Source organism: Phocoena phocoena, chromosome X (genome assembly GCF_963924675.1).
Source record: "Phocoena phocoena chromosome X, mPhoPho1.1, whole genome shotgun sequence".
NCBI lineage: Eukaryota > Metazoa > Chordata > Mammalia > Artiodactyla > Phocoenidae > Phocoena > Phocoena phocoena.
The window spans coordinates 99,838,618-99,865,186 of NC_089240.1; the positions used below are offsets into that span (position 1 = coordinate 99,838,618).

The following is a 26,569-nucleotide window of genomic DNA, read 5'->3' on the forward strand; positions in this document are numbered from 1 at the left end:
CTTCTCAAAGAACCAGCTTTTATTTTTATTGATCTTTGCTATCGTTTCCTTCATTTCTTTTTCATTTATTTCTGATCTGATCTTTATGATTTCTTTCCTTCTGCTAACTGGGGTTTTTTCTTTCTCTAATTGCTTTAGGTGTAAGGTTAGGTTGTTTATATGAGATGTTTCTTCTCTAATTGCTTTAGGTGTAAGGTTAGGTTGTTTATATGAGATGTTTCTTGTTTTTTTTTTTTGTTTTTTTTTTTTTTTTGGGTGAAGTAGAAAAGAATAGCTTTATTGCTTTGCCAGGCAAAGGGGTACACACCAGGCTTCTGCCTCGAAAAACTATGTGTCCCAACCCCAGAGGGTTTGATAAAGGGTTTATCTGACAAGATTAGAGCATGAGCAAGGCTTGCACTCCCTTAATATCGTGTCAGGTGGTCTTCTCTTAATCTTTTGTGTTTTTTTTTTTTTTTTTGGCTGCATTGGGTCTTCGTTGCTATGTGCAGACTTTCTCTAGTTGTGGTGTGCAGGCTTCTCCTTGCGGTGGCTTCTCTTGTTGCGGAGGATGGGGTCTAGGCACGCTGGCTTCAGTAGCTGCAGCACACGGGCTCAGCAGTTGTGGCTCGCGGGCTCTAGAGCACGGGCTCAGCGGTTGTGGCTCGCGGGCTCTAGAGCGGGGGCTCAGCGGTTGTGGCTCGCGGGCTCAGTGGTTGTGGCTCGCGGGCTCTAGAGCGCGGGCTCAGCGGTTGTGGCTCACGGGCTCTAGAGTACAGGCTCAGTAGTTGGGGCGCAAGGGCTTAGTTGCTCCACAGCATGTGGGATCTTCCCGGACCAGGGCTCGAACCCGTGTCCCTTGCCTTGGCAGGCAGATTCTTACCACTGCGCCACGAGGGAAGTCCCTTGTCTCTTAATCTTGATGAGCTTCTCTGGTCCCTTTAATCTTGCCTCAGGTGGTTTCTTGGCTGCTCCTTCCTTGATTAGCAACTGTTCAAATCTGCCCTTTGGAAGAACTCAGGGAAGGTCATGGAGGCTGGAGTCTTGCCTATAAGAAATGGTGGACAAAAGGAGGCCTCCGTGCCCAGGCCTCACTCGCTTTCAGTACCTGGGGGCCCTCTCTGCCTGCAGCCAGAGAGCACTGGGGGATGTCTTGCCTGCCATACCAACTAAACGGACTTTGTGCCACTCCCAAATACACTCTAAATAAAGAATTTGAATGGTGTTTTGATTAACTTCCTTTTTTTTTTAAATATAAAGTACTCCAAAAAATTGTATGGGTATTCAAATGGTATTTTTCTTTCCTGAAGTGGATCTAAGGAACTCTATGAACAAATCCATATTTTAAGGAAGAGTTTCTGGGTTTGTTATTTTTTTAACTTTAAGGAAACATAGCATACTTTAGTATTTTTTAAGGTAGAGTACCAACTCCTTTTTTTTTTTTTTTTTTTTTAAACATCTTTATTGGGGTATAATTGCTTTACAATGGTGTGTTAGTTTCTGCTTTACAACAAAGTGAATCAGCTATACATATACATATGTCCCCATATGTCTTCCCTCTTGCGTCTCCCTCCCTCCCACTCTCCCCATCCCACCCTTCCAGGCTGTCACAAAGCACCGAGCTAATATCCCTGTGCCTTGCGGCTGCTTCCCCCCAGCTATCTACCTTACTACGTTTGTTAGTGTGTATATGTCCATGACTCTCTCTCGCCCTGTCAAAACTCACCCTTCCCCCTCCCCATATCCTTAAGTCCGTTCTCCAGTAGGTCTGCGTCTTTATTCCTATCTTACCCCTAGGTTCTTCATGACATTTTTTTCCCTTAAATTCCATATATATGTGTTAGCATACGGTATTTGTCTTTTTCTTTCTGACTTACTTCACTCTGTATGACAGATTCTAGGTCTATCCATCTCATTACAAATAGCTCAATTTCATTTCTTTTTAAGGCTGAGTAATATTCCATTGTGTATATGTGCCACATCTTCTTTATCCATTCATCCGATGATGGGCGCTTAGGTTGTTTCCATGTCCTGGCTATTGTAAATAGAGCTGCAATGAACATTTTGGTACATGACTCTCTTTGAATTTTGGTTTTCTCAGGGTATATGCCAAGTAGTGGGATTGCTGGGTCATATGGTAATTCTATTTGTAGTTTTTTAAGGAACCTCCATACTGTTCTCCACAGTGGCTGAACCAATTCACATTCCCACCAGCAGTGCAAGAGTGTCCCCTTTTCTCCACACCCTCTCCAGCATTTATTGTTTCTAGATTTTTTGATGATGGCCATTCTGACTGGTGTGAGATGATATCTCATTGTAGTTTTGATTTGCATTTCTCTAATGATTAATGATGTTGAGCATTCTTTCATGTGTTTGTTGGCATTCTGTATATCTTCTTTGGAGAAATGTCTACTTAGGTCTTCTGCCCATTTTTGGATGGGGTTGTTTGTTTTTTTTGTTATTGAGCTGCATGAGCTGCTTGTAAATTTTGGAGATTAATCCTTTGTCAGTTGCTTCATTTGCAAATGTTTTCTCCCATTCTGAGGGTTGTCTTTTGGTCTTGGTTATGGTTTCCTTTGCTGTGCAAAAGCTTTGAAGTTTCATTAGGTCCCATTTGTTTATTTTTGTTTTTATTTCCATTACTCTAGGAGGTGGGTCAGAAAGGATCTTGCTGTGATTTATGTCATAGAGTGTTCTTCCTATGTTTTCTTCTAAGAGTTTGATAGTTTCTGGCCTTACATTTAGGTCTTTAATCCATTTTGAGCTTATTTTTGTGTATGGTGTTAGGGAGTGATCTAATCTCATACTTTTACATGTACCTGTCCAGTTTTCCCAGCACCATTTATTGAAGAGGCTGTCCTTTCTCCACTGTACATTCCTGCCTCCTTTATCAAAGATAAGGTGTCCATATGTGCGTGGGTTTATCTCTGGGCTTTCTATCCTGTTCCACTGATCTATCTTTCTGTTTTTGTGCCAGTACCATACTGTCTTGATGACTGTTGCTTTGTAATATAGTCTGAAGTCAGGGAGCCTTATTCCTCCAGCTCCTTTTTTCGTTCTCAAGACTGCTTTGGCTATTCGGCGTCTTTTGTGTTTCCATACAAATTGCGAAATTTTTTGTTCTAGTTCTGTGAAAAATGCCAGTGGTAGTTTGATAGGGATTGCATTGAATCTGTAGATTGCTTTGGGTAGTAGAGTCATTTTCACAATGTTGATTCTTCCCATCCAAGAACATGGTATATGTCTCCATCTATTTGTATCATCTTTAATTTCTTTCATCAGTGTCTTATAATTTTCTGCATACAGGTCTTTCGTATCCTTAGGTAGGTTTATTCCTAGATATTTTATTCTTTTTGTTGCAATGGTAAATGGGAGTGTTTTCTTGATTTCACTTTCAGATTTTTCATCATTAGTATATAGGAATGCCAGAGATTTCTGTGCATTAATTTTGTATCCTGCTACTTTACCAAATTCATTGATTAGCTCTAGTAGTTTTCTGGTAGCATCTTTAGGATTCTCTATGTATAGTATCATGTCATCTGCAAACAGTGACAGCTTTACTTCTTCTTTTCCGATTTGGATTCCTTTTATTTCCTTTTCTTCTCTGATTGCTGTGGCTAAAACTTCCAAAACTATGTTGAATAAGAGTGGTGAGAGTGGGCAACCTTGTCTTGTTCCTGATCTTAGTGGAAATGCTTTCAGTTTTTCACCATTGAGGATGATGTTTGCTGTGGGCTTGTCATATATGGCTTTTATTATGTTTAGGAAAGTTCCCTCTATGCCTACTTTCTGGAGGGTTTTTATCATAAATGGGTGTTGAATTTTGTCGAAAGCTTTCTCTGCATCTATTGAGATGATCATATGGTTTTTCTCCTTCAATTTGTTAATATGGTTTATCACATTGATAGATTTGCGTATATTGAAGAATCCTTGCATTCCTGGAATAAACCCCACTTGATCATGGTGTATGATCCTTTTAATGTGCTGTTGGATTCTGTTTGCTAGTATTTTGTTGAGGATTTTTGCATCTATGTTCATCAGTGATATTGGCCTGTAGTTTTCTTTCTTTGTGACATCCTTGTCTGGTTTTGGTATCAAGGTGATGGTGGCTTCGTAGAAGGAATTTGGGAGTGTTCCTCCCTCTGCTATATTTTGGAAGAGTTTGAGAAGGATAGGTGTTAGCTCTTCTCTAAACGTTTGATAGAATTCACCTGTGAAGCCATCTGGTCCTGGGCTTCTGTTTGTTGGAAGGTTTTTAATCACAGTTTCAATTTCAGTGCTTGTGATTGGTCTGTTCATATTTTCTATTTCTTCCTGATTCAGTCTTGGCAGGTTGTGCATTTCTAAGAATTTGTCCATTTCTTCCAGATTGTCCATTTTATTGGCATAGAGTTGCTTGTAGTAATCTCTCATGATTTTTTTTATTTCTGCAGTGTCAGTTGTTACTTCTCCTTTTTCATTTCTAATTCTATTGATTTGAGTCTTCTCCCTTTTTTTCTTGATGAGTCTGGCTAGTGGTTTATCTATTTTGTTTATCTTCTCAAAGAACCAGCTTTTAGTTTTATTGATCTTTGCTATTGTTTCCTTCATTTCTTTTTCATTTATTTCTGATCTGATTTTTATGATTTCTTTCCTTCTGCTAGCTTTGGGGTTTTTTTGTTCTTCTTTCTCTAATTGCTTGAGGTGCAAGGTTAGGTTGTTTATTCGAGATGTTTCCTGCTTCTTAAGGTGGGCTTGTATTGCTATAAACTTCCCCCTTAGAACTGCTTTTGCTGCATCCCATAGGTTTTGGGTCGTTGTGTCTCCATTGTCATTTGTTTCTAGGTATTTTTTTATTTCCTCTTTGATTTCTTCAGTGATCACTTCATTATTAAGTAGTGTATTGTTTAGCCTCCATGTGTTTGTATTTTTTACAGATCTTTTCCTGTAATTGATATCTAGTCTCATGGCGTTGTGGTCGGAAAAGATACTTGATACAATTTCAGTTTTCTTAAATTTACCAAGGCTTGATTTGTGACCCAAGATATGATCTATCCTGGAGAATGTTCCATGAGCACTTGAGAAAAATGTGTATTCTGTTGTTTTTGGATGGAGTGTCCTATAAATATCAATTAAGTCCATCTTGTTTAATGTATCATTTAAAGCTTGTGTTTCCTTATTTATTTTCATTTTGGATGATCTGTCCATGGGTGAAAGTGGGGTGTTAAAGTCCCCTACTATGAATGTGTTACTGTTGATCTCCCCTTTTATGGTTGTTAGTATTTGCCTTATGTATTGAGGTGCTCCTATGTTGGGTGCATAAATATTTACAATTGTTATATCTTCTTCTTGGATCGATCCCTTGATCATTATGTAGTGTCCTTCTTTGTCCCTTTTAATAGTCCTTATTTTAAAGTCTATTTTGTCTGATATGAGAATTGCTACTCCAGCTTTCTTTTGGTTTCCATTTGCATGGAATATCTTTTTCCATCCCCTTACTTTCAGTCTGTATGTGTCTCTAGTTCTGAAGTGGGTTTCTTGTAGACAGCATATATAAGGGTCTTGTTTTTGTATCCATTCAGCCAATCTGTGTCTTTTGGTGGGAGCATTTAGTCCATTTACATTTAAGGTAATTATTGATATGTATGTTCCTATTTCCATTTTATATATTGTTTTGGGTTCACTACTATAGGTCATTTCCTTCTCTTGTGTTTCGTGTCTAGAGAAGTTCCTTTAGCATTTGTTGTAAAGCTGGTTTGGTGGTGCTGAACTCTCTCAGCTTTTGCTTGTCTGTAAAGGTTTTAATTTCTCCATCAAATCTGAATGAGATCCTTGCTGGGTAGAGTAGTCTTGGTTTCAGGCTATTCTCCTTCATCACTTTCAGTATGTCCTGCCACTCCCTTCTGGCTTGTAGGGTTTCTGCTGAGAGATCAGCTGTTAACCTTATGGGGATTCCCTTGTGTGTTATTTGTTGTTTTTCCCTTGCTGCTTTTAATATGCTTTCTTTGTATTTAATTTTTGACAGTTTGATTAATATGTGTCTTGGCGTGTTTCTCCTTGTATTTATCCTGTATGGGACCCTCTGTGCTTCCTGGACTTGATTAACTATTTCCTTTCCCATATTAGGGAAGTTTTCAACTATAATCTCTTCAAATATTTTCTCAGTCCCTTTCTTTCTTTCTTCTTCTTCTGGAACCCCTATAATTCGAATGTTGGTGCGTTTCATGTTGTCCCAGAGGTCTCTGAGACTGTCCTCAGTTCTTTTCATTCTTTTTTCTTTATTCTGCTCTGCAGTAGTTATTTCCACTACTTTATCTTCCAGGTCACTTATCCGTTCTTCTGCCTCAGTTATTCTGCTATTGATCCTATCTAGAGTGATTTTAATTTCATTTATTGCATTGTTCATCGTTGCTTGTTTCATCTTTAGTTCTTGTAGGTCCTTGTTAACTGTTTCTTGCATTTTGTCCATTCTACTTCCAAGATTTCGGATCATCCTTACTATCATTATTCTGAATTCTTTTTCAGGTAGATTGCCTATTTCCTCTTCATTTGTTAGGTCTGGTGGGTTTTTATCTTGCTCCTTCATCTGCTGTGTGTTTTTCTGTCTTCTCATTTTGCTTATCTTACTGTGTTTGGGGTCTCCTTTTTGCAGGCTGCAGGTTCGTAGTTCCCGTTGTTTTTGATGTCTGTCTCCAGTGGCTAAGGTTGTTTCAGTGGGTTGTGTAGGCTTCCTGGTGGAGGGGACTAGTGCCTGTGTTGTGCTGGATGAGGCTGGATCTTGTCTCTCTAGTGGGCAGGTTCACGTCTGGTGGTGTGTTTTGTGGTGTCTGTGGCCTTATTATGATTTTAGGCAGCCTCTCTGCTAATGGGTGGGGTTGTGTTCCTGTTTTGCTAGTTGTTTGGCATAGGTTGTCCAGCACTGTGGCTTGCTGGTCGTTGAGTGAAGCTGGGTGCTGGTGTTAAGATGGAGGTCTCTGGGATATTTCCACCGTTTAATATTATGTGGAGCTGGGAGGTCTCTTGTTGACCAGTGTCCTGAAGTTGGCTCTCCTACCTCAGAGGCAGAGCCCTGACTCCTGGCTGGAGCACCAAGAGCCTTTCATCCACACAGCTCAGAATAAAAGGGAGAAAAAGTAGGGAGAATTAGTAGAAGTATGAGTAAAGAAAGAGGGAAAGGAGGAAAGGAAGGAAGGAAGAAAGAAGCAAAGAAGGAAAGAAAGGAGGGAGGGAGGGAGGGAGGAAGGAAGGAAGGAGGGAAAGAAGGAAAAAAAGACAGAAAGAAAGATGATACAGTAAAAATAGAATAAAGTATAATATAGTTATTGAATTAAAAAATATTTAGAAAACAAAAAAGGGACGGATAGAACCTTAGGACAAATGTTGGAAGCAAAGCTATACAGAGAAAATCTTACACAGAAGCATACACATACACCTTCACAAAAAGAGGTAAAGGGGGAAAAATCATAAATCCTGCTCCCTGAGACCACCTCCTCAATTTGGGGTGATTCGTTGTCTAAAGGAGGGAGGGAAGGAAGGAAAGAAAGAAAGAACGAAGGTAAAGTATAATAAAGTTATTACAATTAAACTTAATTATTAAGAAAAAGAATTTTTAAAAAAAAGTCATGGACGGATAGAGCCCTAGGACAAATGGTGGAAGCTAGAGTATACAGACTAGATGTCACACAGAAGCATATACGTACACATTCACAAAAAGAGGAAAAGGGAAAAAAATCATAGATCTCGCTCCTAAATTCCACCTCTTCAATTTGGGATCATTCCTTGTCTATTCAGGTATTCCACAGATGCAGGGTATATCAAGTTGATTGTGGAGCTTTAATCCGCTGCTTCTGTGGCTGCTGGGAGAGATTTCCCTTTCTCTTCTTTGTTCTCACAGCTCACAGGAGCTCAGCTTTGGATTTGGCCCTGCCTCTGCGTGTAGGTTGCTGGAGGGCGTCTGTTTTTTCGCTCAGACAGGACGGGGTTAAAGGAGCCGCTGATTCGGGGCCTCCGGCTCACTCAGGCCGGGGGTTGGGGGATGGGGGAAGGAGGGGCACTGCGTGCGGGGCCGGCCTGCGGCGGCAGAGGCAGCGTGACGTTGCGGCAGAGGCCGGCGTGACGTTGCACCAGCCTGAGGCCCGCCGTGCGCTGTCCCGGGGAAGTTGTCCCTGGATCCCGGGAACCTGGCAGTGGCGGGCTGCACAGGCTCCGCGGAAGAGGGGTGTGGAGAGTGACCTGTGCTCGCACACAGGCCCCTTGGTGGCCGCAGCAGCAGCCTTAGCGTCTCCCGCCCGTCTCTGGGGTTTGCGCTTTCAGCCGCGGCTCGCGCCCATCTCTGGGGTTCGCACTTTTAGCCGCGGCTCGCGCCCGTCCCTGGAGTTCCTTTAAGCAGCGCTCTTAAACCCCTCTCCTTGCGCACCAGGAAACAAAGAGGGAAGAAAAAGTCTCTTGCCTCTTCGGCCGGTGCAGGCTTTTCCCCGAACTCCCTCCCGGCTAGTCGTGGTGCACTAACCCCTTCAGGCTATGTTCAAGCCGCCAACCCCAGTCCTCTCCCTGAGCTCCGTCCAAAACCAAAACCCGAGCCTCAGCTCGCAGCCCCGCCGGGTGAGCAGCAAGCCTCTCGGGTTGGTGAGTGCCGGTCGGCACCGATCGTCTGTGCAGGAATCTCCCCGCTTTGCCCTCCACACCCGTCGCTGTGCACCACTCCGCGGTCCCGAAACTCCCCCCTCTGCCTCCCGCAGTCTCCGCCCGCGGAGGGGCTTCCTAGTGTGTGGAAACTTTTCCTCCTTCACAGCTCCCTCCCACTGGTGCAGGTGCCGTCCTTATTCTTTTGTCTCTGTTTTTTCTTTTGCCCTACCCAGTTACGTGGGGAGTTTCTTGCCTTTTGGGAGGTCTGAGGTCTTCTGCCAGCCTTCAGTAGGAGTTCTGTAGGAGTTGTTCCACGTGTGGATGTATTTCTGGTGTATCCGTGGGGAGGAAGGCGATCTCCGCGTCTTACTCTTCCGCCATCTTCCAGGTCCCCCCGTTTCTTGTTTCTTGATGTAGGATTCTATTGCTATAAACTTCCCTCTTAGAACTGCTTTTGCTGCATCCCATAGGTTTTGGGTTGTTGTGTTTTCATCGTCATTTGTTTCTAGGTATTTTTTGATTTCCTCTTTGATTTCTTCAGTGATCTCTTGGTTATTAAGTAGTGTATGGTTTAGCCTCCATGTGTTTGTATTTTTTACAGATTTTTTCCTGATATCTAGTCTCATAGCGTTGTGGTCGGAAAAGATACTTGATACGATTTCAGTTTTCTTAAATTTACCAAGGCTTGATTTGTGACCCAAGATATGATCTATCCTGGAGAATGTTCCGTGAGCACTTGAGAAGAATGTGTATTCTGTTGTTTTTGGATAGAATGTCCTATGAATATCAGTTAAGTCCATCTTGTTTAATGTATCATTTAAAGCTTGTGTTTCCTTATTTATTTTCATTTTGGATGATCTGTCCATTGGTGAAAGTGGGGTGTTAAAATCCCCTACTATGGTTGTGTTACTGTCGATTTCCCCTTCTATGGCTGTTAGTATTTGCCTCATGTATCGAGGTGCTCCTATGTTGGGTGCATAAATATTTACAATTGTTATATCTTCTTCTTGGATCGATCCCTTGATCATTATGTAGTGTCCTTCTTTGCCTTTTTAATATTCTTTGTCTTAAAGTCTATTTTGTGTGATATGAGAATTGCTACTCCAGCTTTCTTTTGATTTCCATTTCATGGAATATCTTTTTCTGTCCCCTCACTTTCAGTCTGTATGTGTCCCTAGGTCTGAAGTGGGTCTCTTTTAGGCAGCATATATACAGGTCTTGTTTTTGTATCCATTCAGCCAGTCTGTGTCTTTTGGTGGGAGCATTTAGTCCATTTACAGTTAAGATAATTATCGATATGTATGTTCCTATTACCATTTTCTTAATTGTTTTGGGTTTGTTATTGTAGGTCTTTTCCTTCTCTTGTGTTTCCTGCCTAGAGAAGTTCCTTCTCATTTGTTGTAGAGCTGGTTTGGTGGTGCTGAATTCTCTTAGCTTTTGTTTGTCTGTAAAGGTTTTAATTTCTCTGTCAAATCTGAATGAGATCCTTGCTGGGTAGAGTAATCTTGGTTGTAGGTTTTTCTCCTTCATCACTTTAAATATGTCCTGCCACTCCCTTCTGGCTTGTAGAGTTTCTGTTGAAAGGTCAGCAGTTAACCTTATGGTGATTCCCTTGTGTGTTATTTGTTGTTTTTCCCTTGCTGCTTGTAATATTTTTCTCTGTATTTAATTTTTGATAGTTTGATTAATATGTGTCTTGGCGTGTTTCTCCTTGGATTTATCCTGTATGGGACTCTCTGTGCTTCCTGGACTTGATTAACTATTTGCTTTCCCACATTAGGGAAGTTTTCAACTGTAATCTCTTCAAATATTTTCTCCGTCCCTTTCTTTTTCTGTTCTTCTGGGACCCCTATAATTCGAATGTTGGTGCGTTTAATGTTGTCCCAATGGTTTCTGAGACTGTCCTCAGTTCTTTTCATTGTTTTTCTTTATTCCGCTCTGCAGTAATTATTTCCACTATTTTATCTTCCAGGTCACTTATCCATTCTTCTGCCTCAGTTATTCTGTTATTGATCCCTTCCAGAGAATTTTTAATTTCATTTATTGTGTTGTTCATCACTGTTTGTTTGCTCTTCACTTCTTCTAGGTCCTTGTTTAAAGTTTCTTGTATTTTGTCCCTTCTGTCTCCAAGATTTTGGGTCATCTTTACTATCATTATTCTGAATTCTTTTTCAGGTAGACTGCCTATTTCCTCTTCATTTGTTAAGTCTGGTGGGTTTTTACCTTGCTTTTTCATGTGCTGTGTGCTTCTCTGTCTTCTCATTTTGCTTAACTTAACTGTGTTTGGGGTCTCCTTTTTGCCGGCTGCAGGTTCATAGTTCCCGTTGTTGTTTTTGGTGTCTGTCCCCAGTGGCTAAGGTTGGTTCAGTGGGTTGTGTGGGTTTCCTGGTGGAGGGGACTAGTGCCTGTGTTCCGGTGGATGAGACTGGATCTTGTCTTTCTCGTGGGCAGGTTCACGTCAGGTGGTGTGTTTTGTGGTGTCTGTGGCCTTATTATAATTTTAGGCAGCCTCTGTGCTAATGGATGGGGTTGTGTTCCTGTCTTTCTAGTTGTTTGGCATAGCGTGTCCTGCACTGTAGCTTGCTGGTCATTGAGTGGAGCTGGGTCTTGGTGTTGAGATGGAGATCTCTGGGAGATTTTCGCTGTTTGATTTCTTTTTTAACACCTTTATTGGGGTATAATTGCTTTACAATGGTGTGTTAGTTTTCGCCGTTTGACATTACGTGGAGCTGGGAGGTCTCTTGTGGACCAATGTCCTGAACTTGGCTCTCCCACCTCAGAGGCACAGAGCTGACACCTGGCTGGAGCACCAAGAGCCTGTCATCCACACAGCTCAGTATAAAAGGCAGAAAAGAAAGAAAGAAAGCAAGCAGAAGATAAAAGTAATTAAATAAAAAATAATTATTAAAAACTTTTTAAAAAGTAATAAAAAAAGAAAGAGAGTAACCAAACCAAAAAACAAACCCACCAATGATAGCAAGCGATAAAAACTATACTAAAAAAAAAAAAAAGAGACAGAACCCTAGGACAAATGGTAAGAGCAAAGCTATACAGACAAAATCACACACAGAATCATACACATACACAGTCACAAAAAGAGAAAAAATATATATATCATTGCTCCCAAAGCCCGCCTCCTCAATTTGGGATGATTCGTTGTCTATTCAGGTAATCCACAGATGCAGGGTGCATCAAGTTGATTGTGGAGCTTTAATCCGCTGCTCCTGAGACTGCCAGGAGAGATTTCCCTTTGTCTTCTTTGTTTGCACAGCTGCTGGGGTTCAGCTTTGGATTTGGCCCCGCCTCTGCGTGTAGGTCGCCTTAGGCGTCTGTTCCCGCCCAGACAGGATGGGGTTAAAGGAGCCGCTGATTCAGGGGCTCTGGTTCACTGAGGCCGGGGGGGAGGGAGGGGCACAGAGTGTGGGGGTGGGGGTGGGGGTGGGGGGGAGGGAGGGGCACAGAGTGCGGGGGTGGGAGTGGGGGTGGGGGGGAGCGTGCGGTGGCAGAGGCCAGCGTGACGTTGCACCAGCCTGAGGCGCGCCGTGCTTTCTGCCGGGGAAGTTGTCCCTGGATCCCGGGACCCTGGCACTGGCGGGCTGCAGAAGCTCCCGGGAGGGGAGGTGGGGAGAGTGACCTGTGCTTGCACACGGGCTTCGTGGTGGCTGCAGTAGCAGCCTTAGCGTCTCATGCCCGGCTCTGGGGTCCGCGCTGATAGCTGCGGCTCGCCCCTGTCTCTGGAGCTACTTTAAGCGGCGCTCTGAATCTCCTCTCCTCACGCAGCAGGAAACAAAGAGGCAAGAAAAAGTCTCTTGCCTCTTCGGAGGTCCAGACCTTTTCCCAGACTCCCTCCCGGCCAGCCGTGGCGCACTAGCGCCCCTCAGGCTGTGTTCACTCCGCCAACCCCAATCCTCTCCCTGCGCTCCACCGGAAGCCCGAGCCTCAGCTCCCAGCCCCCACCCACGCGGGCACGTGAGCAGACAAGCCCCTCGGGCTGGTGAGTGCAGGTCTCCACCGATCCTCTGTGCGGGAATCTCTGCGCTTTGCCCTCCGCACCCCTGTTGCTGCGCTCTCCTCCGCGGCTCCGAAGCTCCCCACCTCCGCCACCTGCAGTCTCTGCCTGCGAAGGAGCTTCCTAGGGTGTGGAAACCTTTCCTCCTTAACAGCTCCCTCCCTCTGTTGCAGGTCCCGTCCCTATTCTTTTGTCTTTGTTTTTTTTTTTTTTTTTTTTTTTTTGCCCTACCCAGGTACGTGGGGGGTTTCTTGCCTTTTGGGAGGTTTGAGGTCTTCAGCCAGCGTTCAGTAGGTTTTCTGTAGGCGTTGTTGCACATGTAGATGTATTATGTATTTGTGGGGAGGAAGGTGATCTCCACGTCTTACTCTTCCGCCATCTTGAAGCTCCTCTCTATTATTTATTGTTGGCTGCATTGGGTCTTCGTTGCGTGCAGGCTTCGTCTAGTTGCGGCGAGCGGGGGCTACTCTTTGTTGCGGTGCACGGGCTTCTCGCTGCGGTGGCTTCTCTTGTTGCGTAGCACAGGCTCTAGAGCCCAGGCTCAGTAGCTGTGGCACACGGGCTTAGTTGCTCCGCGGCATGTGGGATCTTCCCGGACCAGGGAGCGAACCCGTGTCCCCTGCACTGGCAGGCGGATTCTTAACCATTGCACCACCAGGGACGTCCCTGGACCAATCTTAAATTTGTTCGTTTGTTCATTCACTCAGCAAATATGTCTGCGTATGTATTATGTACAAGATATTATAGGAGGTACTATGGAGAATACAGTGGAGAACCAAGCATAGATCTCATCTTCAGTGAGCACATGATCTAGTAGGGGAAATGAGACCTATGTAGACATTTATAACACAAGACAGAAAGTAGTAGTTACCAAGAAAATGGCGCTATGTGATGTCAGAGAAGAGCGAGTTACTACTTCAGCTGGTGGAGGGACAAGTGGCTGGGAATTAGGTAAGGGTTCCAGGAGGAGATGGTGTTTGGGTGAGGCCTTAAAGGGCAGGGTAGAGTTTGATAATGCAGTTTTGGTAGGAAGGTAGAGGATTCCAGGACGAAGGAACAGCTGGTACAGAGGCAGAGTATTGAGGGGTCTGGACAGGGAACCACAAGTAATTCAATAGGATCAAAGCACAGGGTACTGGGGAGGGAATCATAGGATGCCAGGTTGGAAAGGAAGCATCAGATGGTGGAAATCCCTGAATGCCAAGTTGTGGGTTTGACTTTATTCTGTTACCAATAAGGAAATACTGGAGGGTTGTAAACACCAGTAAGAGCTGTTTTGCAGGAAATCTAATCAGGCAGCAATATAATGGGTGAGGTGAGTTGGAGCAGGAAGAAGGAAGGAAGGAGGAAACACCAGTTAGGGGGCTATTTCTGAAGTCCAGGAGAGAAAGGGGGCCGCACTATGGCTGTAACGTGGGGCGGGGGGCGCGGTGGAGGAAAAGAGAATTGCAGAGGAATATACTGAACCTGGCAAGTGATTGGCTACTAGAGAGGTAATTCAAAGTTAGCACTAAAGTTTCGAAACTGGAAAGAAGGTATTGCCAGGTAGCAGAATTGTGGGTAGGGATGGTAGGTTTTGACTGATGTTGAGTTTGAGGTGCTAGTGGGACATCTGAGTGATGCCCGGCCCACAGCAGGACTGAATATTAGGAAGTTCCCTTTGTGGATAGGGTGGTCCTCTTCTAGATCCCCATAGAAATTGCAGTTCATTCAGGGTAGGGACCTTGCAGTTTGAGAAGAAATCTGGCAGAACGATGAGAACCTATAACAGTGCACCTCCTGGGCAACAAATGACTGTTTCCTTATCCAAATCCTAGACAGATTGGGCAAGATGCTTAGTGGAGTGTGAGATGGTTGTTCTATGTGCCACTCATCACTTTTTAAAAAAAATATTAAAAAATTATTTGAAGCATAGTTGATTTACAATGTTTCAGGTGTACAGCAAAGTGATTCAGTATATACACCTATATATATATATATATATATATATATTCTTTTTCAGATTCTTTTCCATTATAGGTTATTACAAGATATTGAATATAGTTAGTTCCCTGTGCTATATAGTAGGTCCTAGTTGTTTATCTATTTTATATAGAGAAGTGTGTATCTGTTAATCCCAAACTCCTAATTTATCCCTCCCTCCCCACCACTCATCACTTTTAACTGTCCATCCTTTAAGTGGCTTCACATCTTTGAGCCAGATGGCTTGTGCTTGACATTGTACCTTGATAGCTTCCAAGTGTGCTAGATGAGTTTTGACTGCAAGACACCCTTGGCCATGCCCTGATTGATTCACAGTGCAAAATGTTGCCTAAGCAATTCCATAGAGACAGAAAGGAGATCAGTGGTTGGCCGGGACTGGAAGAAGGGAAAGTAGGGTGTGACTTCTAGGGGGATATGGAGTTCCTTTTTGGGGTGATGAAAAAGTTCTGGAATTAGATAGTGGCAATAAATGCACAGCTCTGTGAATATACTAAGAACCATTGAATTGTATACTTTAAATATTCAGTAGATGAATTGTATGGCATCTGAATTATATCTCAGTAAGAATTTCTATAAGGAAAAAAAATGTTGCCTAAGAAGAACTATATTTTCCTTTTCCTACTTTCTGGACTGGAAACCTTTTGTCATGTGTCTAATTTTCAGTTTAACTACTTTGACAAGAGTCCTTTTGCATGGTTTTTCTGCTCATGTTACTTTCCTCTGCTTTTTCTAAAAGAAGATCTCTGGGTAGAGCATTTCTGAAGTTGTACTAGTCAGATGCCCTTCAGGCATGTTTCGGCATCTGAGAAAGCCTTTCAGTCTGCTTAGAGAAAGCAACATATTAATCTCTTTAAGAATTAAAGCGTTTGCCAAATTAAACACGCGAATGAAAACATTCTAACCAGATTTGTGTTGACTTCTGTGCTCACAGTGTAAACACACGCACGCGTGCACACACAGACACACACAACACACACACACGCACTCACGCAAAGTATTTCAAAACATCAGAAAGCAATGGCTTTCAAAAGTACTCTCCAGCCAACACCCTCTCTCATATGCCAGAACTCAGTCCAGAGCAAGCTTTTTTATAGCTGAGTTATATAAACACTTGAAGCCCAGAGTAATCTCTATAATGGAAATACTGACATCGCTTGACTTGAGCAACACAGATGGCTCTGGCTTTTTTAGCTAGAACATGATGAGTTTTCTAATAGGAAGCCAAGAGGCTCTTTGGGGTAGAACTGTTAAGAAATGTAGAGACTGGGAGGAAAATCTCTCAGTGGATTGCAGTTGTAAGCACTGTGCCCTGGCCGCATTCTCCTATTACCGCTCTTCCTTCTGTAATCAGGAAAACTGCCCAGATAGATACTGCCTTGTATAAGTATGGAATGTAACCTTGACTTGTGACCTTACTTTTCTGCAGTCCCTTGCTTACCCTAGGGTTGCTGGAAGCAACAATGGTGATTGTTGTCTCAGATATGAGACTCTCTGTAAGGATGGACGAGAGACATCTGAATCGTTTAAAAAATAAGTCTACCAAAAATTCTCCCCCACTGTGTCAAGATGATGAAATTGATGCACTTTAAAAGTTTTCAAGTGTTTTGGTATATTAGCTCACTTTGGTCTCTCAGTCACTCTGCTAGAAGAGCCCTGTGTTGTTGTTTCCATCATTATAGTCAAGGAGGTAGCATGAATAATCTGTTAGTGGTCAGGCTAGGATTAGGAAGCGATACAAGCTCATTGTTCCTTCCCCAGTACTCGGATGCCCAACACCTGGACTCCCACATACAGACCTGCCCTGCTCCCCGGTGACCAGACATTGGTGTAGCTAATTGCATTTGCGATTTCATTTCTCATGGTTGTTTATTGTCTTGGCAGTTGGCTTTGCCTGGGTACCTTTGCTGAAGGATGGTAGAATCATCACATTTGAGCAGCAGCTGCCAGTTTCCGCTAATCTTCCCCCAGGCTACTTGAATCTGAATGATGCCGAATCAAGAAGGGTAGGAAAATACCTGTATTTGTTGAAGTAATCATGATGAAGTGTTTCTTCCCCCTCTTTTTAAAAAACTGTATTGAAGTATAGTTGATTTACAGCATCGTGGTAGTTTCTGCTGTCCAGCAAAGTGATTCAGTTATACATATACGATGAGATGTTTAAAAAGTAGAATACCATTGGCACAGTCGATAGTTTGGTCTGGTTGATGGCTACTCAGAGTGTGGTTTGAGGGCCGGTGCTGGTCCACGACGAAGATAAGTATAGGAAATGAGTGTTGAGAAGCTTGTATAATAGTTTGACAAAGTAACCTCATGTCTGTTGATTCTGATAACGATTTTTAAAATGGGACTTCGATTTTGTGCATCATGAAAAGAATTCATTTATTTAGTAATTTTTATTGTCATTTGGAAAAGTATCAGCCTGCAAAGGATTGGAAATTCAAAATGGTTTAGGATACATTTATTCTAAAGGCATGTTATTTTCTCCAATAATTCCCTGTGTGCAAAACGAACACATTTGTTTCTGAAAGAAAATGTTGAAATGCATAAAGGCGTTATATGTTGCTCATCTATCCATTGCTATGGTACAGAAACTCACGTGTGTATTTTCTCTTCACAGCAGTCTAATGTGGATATTAAGTGGGTAGATGGTGCAAAGCCTTTGTTGAAGATTAAAAGTCACTTGGAGTCTACCATTTATACACAAGTAAGTTGCATCACCTGAATTTTGTCAATTTTAATACTTGACTGTATTTCTGGATTAAAATAGACTATATTCGATTCTACAGCCTTAGAGAAGTTGTGGCCTGAAAGACTTTCTCATTAGTAATAACATCATTCTTAATAATAGCTCAAATTTAAAAATTCTTCTCAAATTACCAAATCCTTTTACCTATTAATGCCCCTTTTCTGTTTCAGGATTCTATCCAGTATAGCGTGTTACATTTAGTTGTCATATCTCCTTAGGCTCTTCTTGGCGGTGACAAGTTCTGAGACTTTCATTGTTTTTGGTCACCTTGTCAGTTTTCAGGACTACTGGTATTCTGTAGGATGCCCCTCTGTTGGGATTTGTCTGACACTTTTCTCATGGTTAGACTAGAGTTGAACACAGAAATTTGCAGTCAGTGGATCATGGCTGGCTACTACAGTTTGCTCTTAGCCTCGGCATCCATGAAGTTAGGATCAAGTATCTGTGAGATGCCTCAAGCACAGTTTGAAAAATCACGGATGGAGCAGGGTCTCTCTCAATTCCCCCTGCCCGCTTCATCATTTTAGAGGAAAAGAAACCAAGGCTCGCTCGGGTTAGATGATTTACCCGAGGTCACACAGGTAATAATTAGAGGAAGCAGGTCAAAATCCGAATTTCATGATTCTGGTTCCTGATACAGTCCATGCCGTCCACAAATTCAATATCTGTAGATTCCATACAGGACAGCTGGACGCTGACCGGTGCAGGGCCAGGGTACGTTGGGCACTGAATGCCTGGGACTTGTTCTGGTGACTCCCTGCTGCTTCGTTTTCTTCACCTGTCAATTCAGACCTCTCTTCCTGCTCGTTTCATTAAAATATAGAAGCAGCCCAACTTCAGAGGCTACACTAGCCAAAAAAGAGATTAAACAAATGTGTGACTACTTGGGCATAAATGGTGACCTACCCGGCGTGCTTAGGTGCATGCTGAATGTGCCTGGTTTTGCTGCTTTGTGTGACGGTCGAGAGGACTATGGGACTCATTTAGGAGCATGCGTGTTGGTAGGTGCAGGTGCTGAGTCTGGCCATTAGAAGACCCAGGGAAACAGGTTTCCAAGATTCCAGGGTGGTGGGGTGTGGTGCGGGGGCGGAGCCTGTGCTTTGCAGGTAGGAGGGAGGGAGACGCAAGAGGGAGGAGATAGGGGGATGTATGTATACGTACAGCTGATTCACTTTGTTGTACAGCAGAAACGAACACACCATTGTAGAGCAGTTATACTCCAATAAAGATGCTAAAAAATGAAATGAATCAAATTTCATATGGCTGTGTCCATCTGTTTTTCAGGATCTACATGTGCACAAATTCTTCCATCATTGCCAGCTGATTCAGTCAGGCTCAAAAGAAGTTCCAGGGGAGCTCATTAAATATTTAAAGGTAAATGAACAGTAGCTTTCTGTGAAAGGTTTGTTTTTCATGTCGTTCGGTTGCCACATTTTTTGACGTGGGGGGAAAAAAAATCAAACGAACCCTTTAAAAATACTTCTGGCTGTGTATCCTCAAGAGAACACTTTCTATTATGTGCTTTTCCATCAAGGGGCTGTTTAGAAGCAGACCGCAGAATTGCTACATTAGGAAGAAAATGTTTTAGCCAGAATTCGTTGACATATTTTTGAAAATCTCATGAAAATGTTTATTTCAGTTCCATAAATTGATTTTTCCGGGCCTTTTCTCATCTTGCCGATGGCCTGGTAAAGGTGGAGAAAGCTTGGGGAAAAGGGCCAGGAGAAACGGAGTCACTTTTGCTTGGAACGAAATGTGAAATGATTCCTGTGTTCATAGGTGAAAGATTATCAGAAGGGTCAGCTAAAAAAAGAGAACCTAGTTTCTGCATGTTGCATAGGAGGGGGTCATAAGTAACGCCATATTTTATCAAATGTATTGAGAATCCAGACTCCATTTATTCCCTAATGGGGTGGGACAGGGCACACGACATGGAACCCAGCTAACAGTGACTTTTCTTTTCAGTAGATCAGCCATGGCCAGTCTGAGGCATTTTTATTTTAAATGAAGCCTCTCCAGGATTTCCCTTTAGGCATATGTTAATAGGGAATGATATTCTCAGGAAATGAAAAGGTTCATTTCTTTCAGAGAGGTACTGTGACATGAGGTAATACACGTATGGGTTCTGGAATCACAAACTGAATTTGTGTCCCAGGTCTGTCACTTATTAGCTCTGTGATTGACCTTGACCAACTTACTTAACTTCTCCAAGCCTTTGTTTCTTCTCTCACATAAAGATAAAAACCTACTCGTAGTCATGAGAGAAATGCAAATCAAAACTACAATGAGGTATCACCTAATACCAGTCAGAATGGCCATCATCAAAAACTCTACAAACAATAAATGCTGGAGAGGGTGTGGAGAAAAGGGAACCCTCTTGCCCTGTTGGTGGGAATGTGAATTGATACAGCCACTATGGAGAACAGTATGGAGGTTCCTCAAACAACTAAAAAGGGAACTACCATACAACCCAGCAGTCCCACTACTGGGCATATGCCCGGAGAAAACCATAATTCAAAAAGAGTCATGTACCAAAATGGTCATTGCAGCTCTATTTACAACAGCCAGGACATGGAAGCAACCTAAGTGTCCATCGACAGATGAATGGATAAAGAAGATGTGGCCCATATATACAGTGGAATATTACTCAGCCATAAAAGAAACAATTGTGTTATTTGTAGTGAGGTGGATGGACCTAGAGTCTGTCATACAGAGTGAAGTAAGTCAGAAAGAGAAAAACAAATACCGTATGCTAAGACATATATATGGAATCTAAGAAAAAAAAAAAGAAAAAAGGGTCATGAAGAACCTAGGGGCAAGATGGGAATAAAGACGCAGACCTACTAGAGAATGGACTTGAGGACACGGGGAGGGGGAAGGGTAAGCTGGGACGAAGTGAGAGAGTGGCATGGACATATATACACTACCAAATATAAAATAGATAGCTAGTGGGAAGCAGCCGCATAGCAAAGGTAGATCAGCTCCGGTGCTTTGTGACCACCTGGAGGGGTGGGATAGGGAGGGTGGGAGGGAGACGCAAGAGGGAGGAGATAGGGGGATAGATGTATATGTATAGCTGATTCCCTTTGTTATACAGCAGAAACTGAACACACCATTGTAAAGCAATTACGCTCCAATAAAGATGTTAAAAAACAAAACAAAACTACCCACTTGTAGGGTGGTTACAGGCCTCAGTGAGATAAGGCATCTGCTATATAGTATTCATTCATTCCACACTTTTTTCTTGAGTGCATCCTATGGGCCAGGCTTCATTCTAAACATTGGAAGGATAAATTAAAAAAACAATATCCCTGTTTTCAAGGAGCTTACTTTGTTGTGGAGACAGATGGACAATAAACACATAAATGCATACACACACACACACACACACACACACACAGTGGTCCCTCTGTATCCTCGGGGGATTGGTTCCAGGACCCTCCATAGATACCAGAGTCCAAAGATGCTCAAGTCCCTTGCAGTCAGCTTTCCGTATCCACAGATGCGGAACGTGTGGATACGGAGGGCCGACTGTGTATGTCATGTCAGGTGGTAATAAGTGCTATAAAGAAAACCAAAACATAGTGCAGGGGAGTAGGAGTGATAAGGAGTCCCTCTTTTAGATAAAGTGTCAGAGAAGAGCTCTCCAGTAAAGTGATGTTTGACAGAGACCTAAAGGAAAGGAGGGTGCCAGCTATGTGGAATTCTGGGGGAGAGCTGGGAATAGCAAGGGCAGAGGCCCTGAGGAGCTTGCTTGGTGTGCTCAAGGAACAGCCGGAGTTTCAGTGTGTCTGGCACACAGAATGATAGGCCCTCACATTGGAAAGGTGGCTGGGTTGCTGGTCAGGTCAGGCCTCCTAATATGATGTGACTTTGTTTTTAAAGTATCATTCTGCCTACCATACCGAAAATATATTGTTGGAAGGGTAGAATCAGGGAGGTAGCCGATAAATGGTGGCTACGATTCTTAATTATCATTAAGAAGTATAGTAGTCATCTAACTTCAAATCCTTTTCTTGGGTAATGTCTAGAACTCCCGCTCTACGTGTGAGTGCATTGTCTGTTGAGATCATTGGCTTTTTCTTCCAGTGGGGAAGCTTTGTAAAAGTTTTAACAGAATTGAACAGAACACTGTTTTCCTATACTGGTATTCTTAGGATGGAGGAAAAAGAAAGTACTCATATTTGCGTTTTTAAGGGTGTGGAATTTCTGATATTTATGTGACCTATGCTTGCCCTCTAGTGGCAGTGAATGAAATGCCATGTGATTATAGAAAGAGCTCCTGTATGCAGTGTTAGCGCTGAAAGGGATCTTTAGCGATTTTGTTTTACAGATGAGGAAACTGAGGCCCGAGGAGAGTGATTTGCCTGTGGTCATTCTGGTTACTAGCAGAGCTGAGCCAAGCCTGTCTCTTGATGTGTCTCTTGACTCCTAGTCCTGTTTTCTTTCTATCAAGCCTTGCTACCTGTTGTCCTTGTAAATGACAGTGTTTCATCACTTCATTTAACCATCTACATGTTGAGACCTTATGTGTTCAGTATTTTCCTAGATGCTGTGGGGCTTACAGAGAAGAATAACTTAGGCTCATTGTCTGCAGGGATCTTACAACCAGTCGGAGAGACAGGATCCACTTAAGTCAAATGACAATGTAAGTCAGTAGTACAAGTGATAGTCCAAAGCAATATGTAGTTAAATGTCAAATGCGTGATACAGGGTATAAATGCTAAGACTTCACAAAACCGAGGAACCACTGAGACTAGAGGGTTCCCATCTTTATCCCTTTGGTTCCTTATTTTATTCATTTATTCAGTCATCCCTCAAATATTTATTGAGCACCTACTATGGGTCACATATTGTACTGGATGCTGGGACTATAATGGGAACGAGTTAGACAACATACCTACTCTAGTTGGGGTAGAGAGCTTATAAATAAGTCAGTCACATTACATAGGGATGAGTGCTGTGAAGAAAATAGAACAGGTTAATGGGCTCTAGCATGACCAGGAGTGCAGTCAAGATGGACTTGTCAGGGAAGGCCTGTCTAGGAGATGACACCATTTCAAGCTGAAAAGAAGCTGATGGGAGGAAGACAGCCATAGGTGATAAAGCTGTGTAAAAGGATGACAGAATATTGCAGCAGGTGTAAACACTTTGCAGTGGGATGTGTGGAAAGAAGAAAAGCAAAGACAACGTAGCTAGAGCACATTGAACAGCAAAGCAGGAGGATGGCCTCAGATGAGTGGGGAGTGATAGGCAGGATACATGTAGGACGGGGAGCCCTTCACGACTTTTTGTTCGTGGTGGTTGGTTTTGTTTGTAACAGAGGGAAATGACATTGTGGAATTTGCCTTTCCGAAAGAACCCTCTGGCTGCTGTGTGGAGAGTAAATTCCAGGGGAACAGTACTGGTGCAGGGAGATCACTTCTGCATGGAAGGTCCGTCTCTCTTTTCTACTTGATGTGATCCTACTTACGATCCTTGAACCTTCCTCCTTTCTGAAGCCTCATATGACATTCCCTCCTCACTGGCCGACTCGGCTGCTTCTTCCTCCGTACACCTTGTATATACCGCTGTTATACTGTTTAGTGTTTGTATCGCAGTGATTTAGTTCCATGTGTTTTCCCCCCATAGTCTGTGAACTTCTTGATGGTAGGAACCATGTTTTTTTTGATGCGCTTGGCAATTGAAAGTTCATTCAGTATGCCTTTGTTGAATGAGTGAATGAATGGCTTCACTGAACTGGGGTTTGAACTTGACTGGGAAGGGTGGTGAGGATTTGGCTACCAAGTGTGAACAAAGGTAGCAGTGCATTGATACATTCAAGGAGCAGTCGAGACACCAGTGTGGCCTCGTGAAGAATGATGAGTGTTAAGGTTAAGAGTGTAAGTTGGGTCTTAAGTAACTTAGACTTAATACCTGGGTCAGAGTTTCTCAAACTTGGCACTATTGACATTTGGGGCAGGATAAGTCTTTGTTGTAAAGGGCTGTCCTGTTCACTGGAGGGTATTTAGAAGCATCTCTGGCCTATCCACTAGATGTCAGTAGCGCGCGCGCGCACACACACACACACACACACACACAGACACACACACACCGCCAATTGTGACAGCTCAAAACGTCTCTGGACATTGGAGTTGGGTTGTGGCACATGGTCTCTGGTTGAGAACCACTGCCCTAGGTCATGGGGAAGCATCAAAAGAATCTTGTTGGTGGCACAGGGTGGCCTGATGTAACCCCTATTTGAGGAGGATTAAGTTTTGGAAATGAGAGACATATTGGGAGTGAGGAGAAAGTGTACATAGACCTACTAGAAAATTATTAGACTATTTTGGTTATAGGTTAGAGTTCTGAAAAAGGGCGATGGCTGTAAGGATAGAAGAGAGAGGGCAAAAGGAAGGGAAAACCTGAAGGATAGACCATGGGTTCCCTGAGCTCAGTTTCTTGCCTTATGCATCCGATTGAAGAGAGGCTGCCCGGAAATCTCAGAGGTCACTGTTGAGATGATTCAAATATAGACGAGAAAAGCCTGAAAAGGGAAGCTGAGAGTAAGGATGGCAACATAGAGCAAGAGTAAGGGAAGCTATGAAAGGTAAATGCTGAGTTCCTTAGTACAGAGACTTGTTTTACCCGTGTCTGTATTTCCCAGGGCACTAAATATTGAATTGGTGTAGAAGGTGCTCAGTGAGGTTTTTTTGGTTGGCCAGTTGACTAAATGATTGAGTGAATGAATGAGTGAATAAATGAATGCGGAGAGAAGGGAAGTAAGAAGGAAGACATTTTACATATTTAGCTGCTTGTATCATTTCTATGTATACATGGAGATATTTCTTCTTTTTGATGTCGAGATACTGATCAGTAGAGATGAGTGTTAGCACTTTGAAGAAATGTATTGTGAGATGTTAGAATGCGGAACTGCCTCAGCTTGTGGATGGTGCTAGTGTAAAGCCAATTATATATAGAAACACACTTTATTGAATCCCATGTAACTTCTCGCCACAAAGTAATGGCCCACTTGCCCCTGTAAAACACACGAACTCGGGGGCTGGTAGGCCCGTCTCCATTACCTCCAAACATGCCTGCTCCTCGCCCCGATTGAGTGTTGGTTTACCAAGAGTCTGTTGTCTTTATTCCAAAACCTGTTGATCCCAGTTATACTTATCTTCAATAGAGCATTTAATATTAAATGAACTAACAGAATCTGAGTGCCAAAATAGAGATGTGGCTAAAGTAACTGACAAAGTCCCCTATCCCCTGAAGCTCGTGTTTAAAGTGAGCTTATATTCTAGTGAATGTAGTTTTCGTTACTTAATTTTTTGTTGTTTCACCTTTGCAAGTTATATCATATTTTGGTTTATTTTCATAACTAATAATGACTTATTTTAGTGTTTGCATGCCATGGAGATCCAAGTCATGATACAGTTCCTACCTGTAATTCTTATGCAACTCTTCCGAGTCCTCACAAATATGACCCATGAAGATGACGTGCCTATCAACTGCACCATGTGAGTTTCAGTGTCATAACACCAAGAAGCAACTTTTGTTTCCTTTTGCATTTCTTCATTTGAAATATAAATTTATCTTCCAAATGAGAACCCCAAAGTCAGAAATCTAATATCAGTTTTCTCTAGTTTCATACTTCTCAGACCAGGGGACTTATATCCCCAGGGACAGGTGATACCAGAAACCATAGGATAAACTTCCTCAACCAGAGGTTCTAAAGCTGCCGCATGTTAGAAGCTTTTAAAAATGTCTGTTCCCGGACGATACTTCATACCAATTAAACCAGAATCTCTGAAGGTGGAACTCAGCATCAGTATATATTTTTTAAGTTTCCCTGATGATTCCCTAATGCAAGGGAGTTTGAGAACCATTGCCCTTGACCAGTCTTGTCCAGTAGAACTTTCTCCAGTCGTGGAAATGTTCTATACCTGTGCTTTCCAATATGGTGGCCATTAGCCACATTTAGCTGTTGAGCACTTGAAATGTGGCTAGTGTAACTGAGTAACTGAAGGTTTTTTTTGGTTTTTTTTCTCTTTGCGGTACGCGGGCCTCTCACCGTTGTGGCCTCTCCCGTTGCGGAGCACAGGCTCTGGACGCGCAGGCTCAGCGGCCATGGCTCAAGGGCCCAGCCGCTCCGCGGCATGTGGGATCCTCCCGGACTGGGGCACGAACCCGCGTCCCCTGCATCGGCAGGCGGACTCTCAACCACTGCGCCACCAGGGAAGCCCAGGAACTGAAGTGTTAATCGTAGTTAATTTTAATTCATTTAATCGCCACTTGTGACTAGTGGCTCTCACGTTGGACAGAGTGGCCCTAGGCCATCAAATTGTACTCGAAAGAATAATGGAGTGTTCTTTTTATATGAAAACAAACAAGGATATGTTGTAGAGTAGGATGCAAAATGCACCTGAGTTTTGAAATTAAAACGGGAGTTTTCCAAAAAATTGTGAGCTCAGTGCTGGCTCTTTCTGGCTTTGCTGCTTCTGCTGTTGCCACTTCTGTTGAGCCTCTCTGGAGCCTCAGGGCTGAAGCGCCACACACCTCCATACTGTTTGCTCTTCTCTGCTGCTGGGCATAGTCTGGTTGCAAATTTAAAAAGCATTATTCTAGTCCAGTTGTTCTGAAAATGTGGTTCCCAGACCAGCAGCATTAATATCACCTAGGAGCTTATTAAAAATGCTAATCATTGAATTTCACCCCAGACCTAAAAAATCAGAAACTCTGGGAGAGGGGTGAGCACTAGTACCCTCCAGGTGTTTCTGAGGCACGCTAAAGTTGGAGAACCACTGCTGGTCTCATAATTTTAAAACTTTCTATGAATCTTAGGTTTACTTCCAATTTTAGTTCATATCATTATACCTGCTCTGTCTCTCCCTTCCCTTTTCCCCCATCTGTTGTCATGCTTAACATTTTTTTTCTATTCTTTTCCTTTTATTCTCACTAGAGGGGATTTCAATATTTACTTTACTGAAGGTGTTTTTTTTTTTTTTTTTTACACTATATGGTAGTAGTTATGCCCATACTTCAAATGTGGTTTAGAAAGGAGATGAAATATCTGGGTTGCCAAAATAAAATATCCGTCTTTTGAACCAGGAAACATATTCTACAAGACCCTGAGCGTGTTAGATGCTGAAATCTCTGTTAGACCCAAACTAAGATGACATTTAATGCAGTCATCTCACCTTTAATTATTTAGGCAGTATTAGGTGTTTTTAGGGTTTAAGTATGATGGTTTTATCGAACAATCA

The 26,569-nt window shown here is 42.8% G+C and overlaps 1 protein-coding gene across 1 annotated transcript in view; it reads left to right on the plus strand.

Moving 5' to 3' along the window:
* DOCK11 (dedicator of cytokinesis 11) overlaps nt 1-26,569 on the plus strand; it is a 197,898-nt gene that overhangs the window by 86,805 nt on the left and 84,524 nt on the right. The window contains exons 21-24 of the mRNA XM_065901242.1: nt 16,457-16,578; nt 17,193-17,279; nt 18,606-18,695; nt 24,705-24,823. Of these exons, the coding sequence (XP_065757314.1) occupies nt 16,457-16,578; nt 17,193-17,279; nt 18,606-18,695; nt 24,705-24,823 (418 nt within the window). The remainder of the gene's footprint in view (nt 1-16,456; nt 16,579-17,192; nt 17,280-18,605; nt 18,696-24,704; nt 24,824-26,569) is intronic.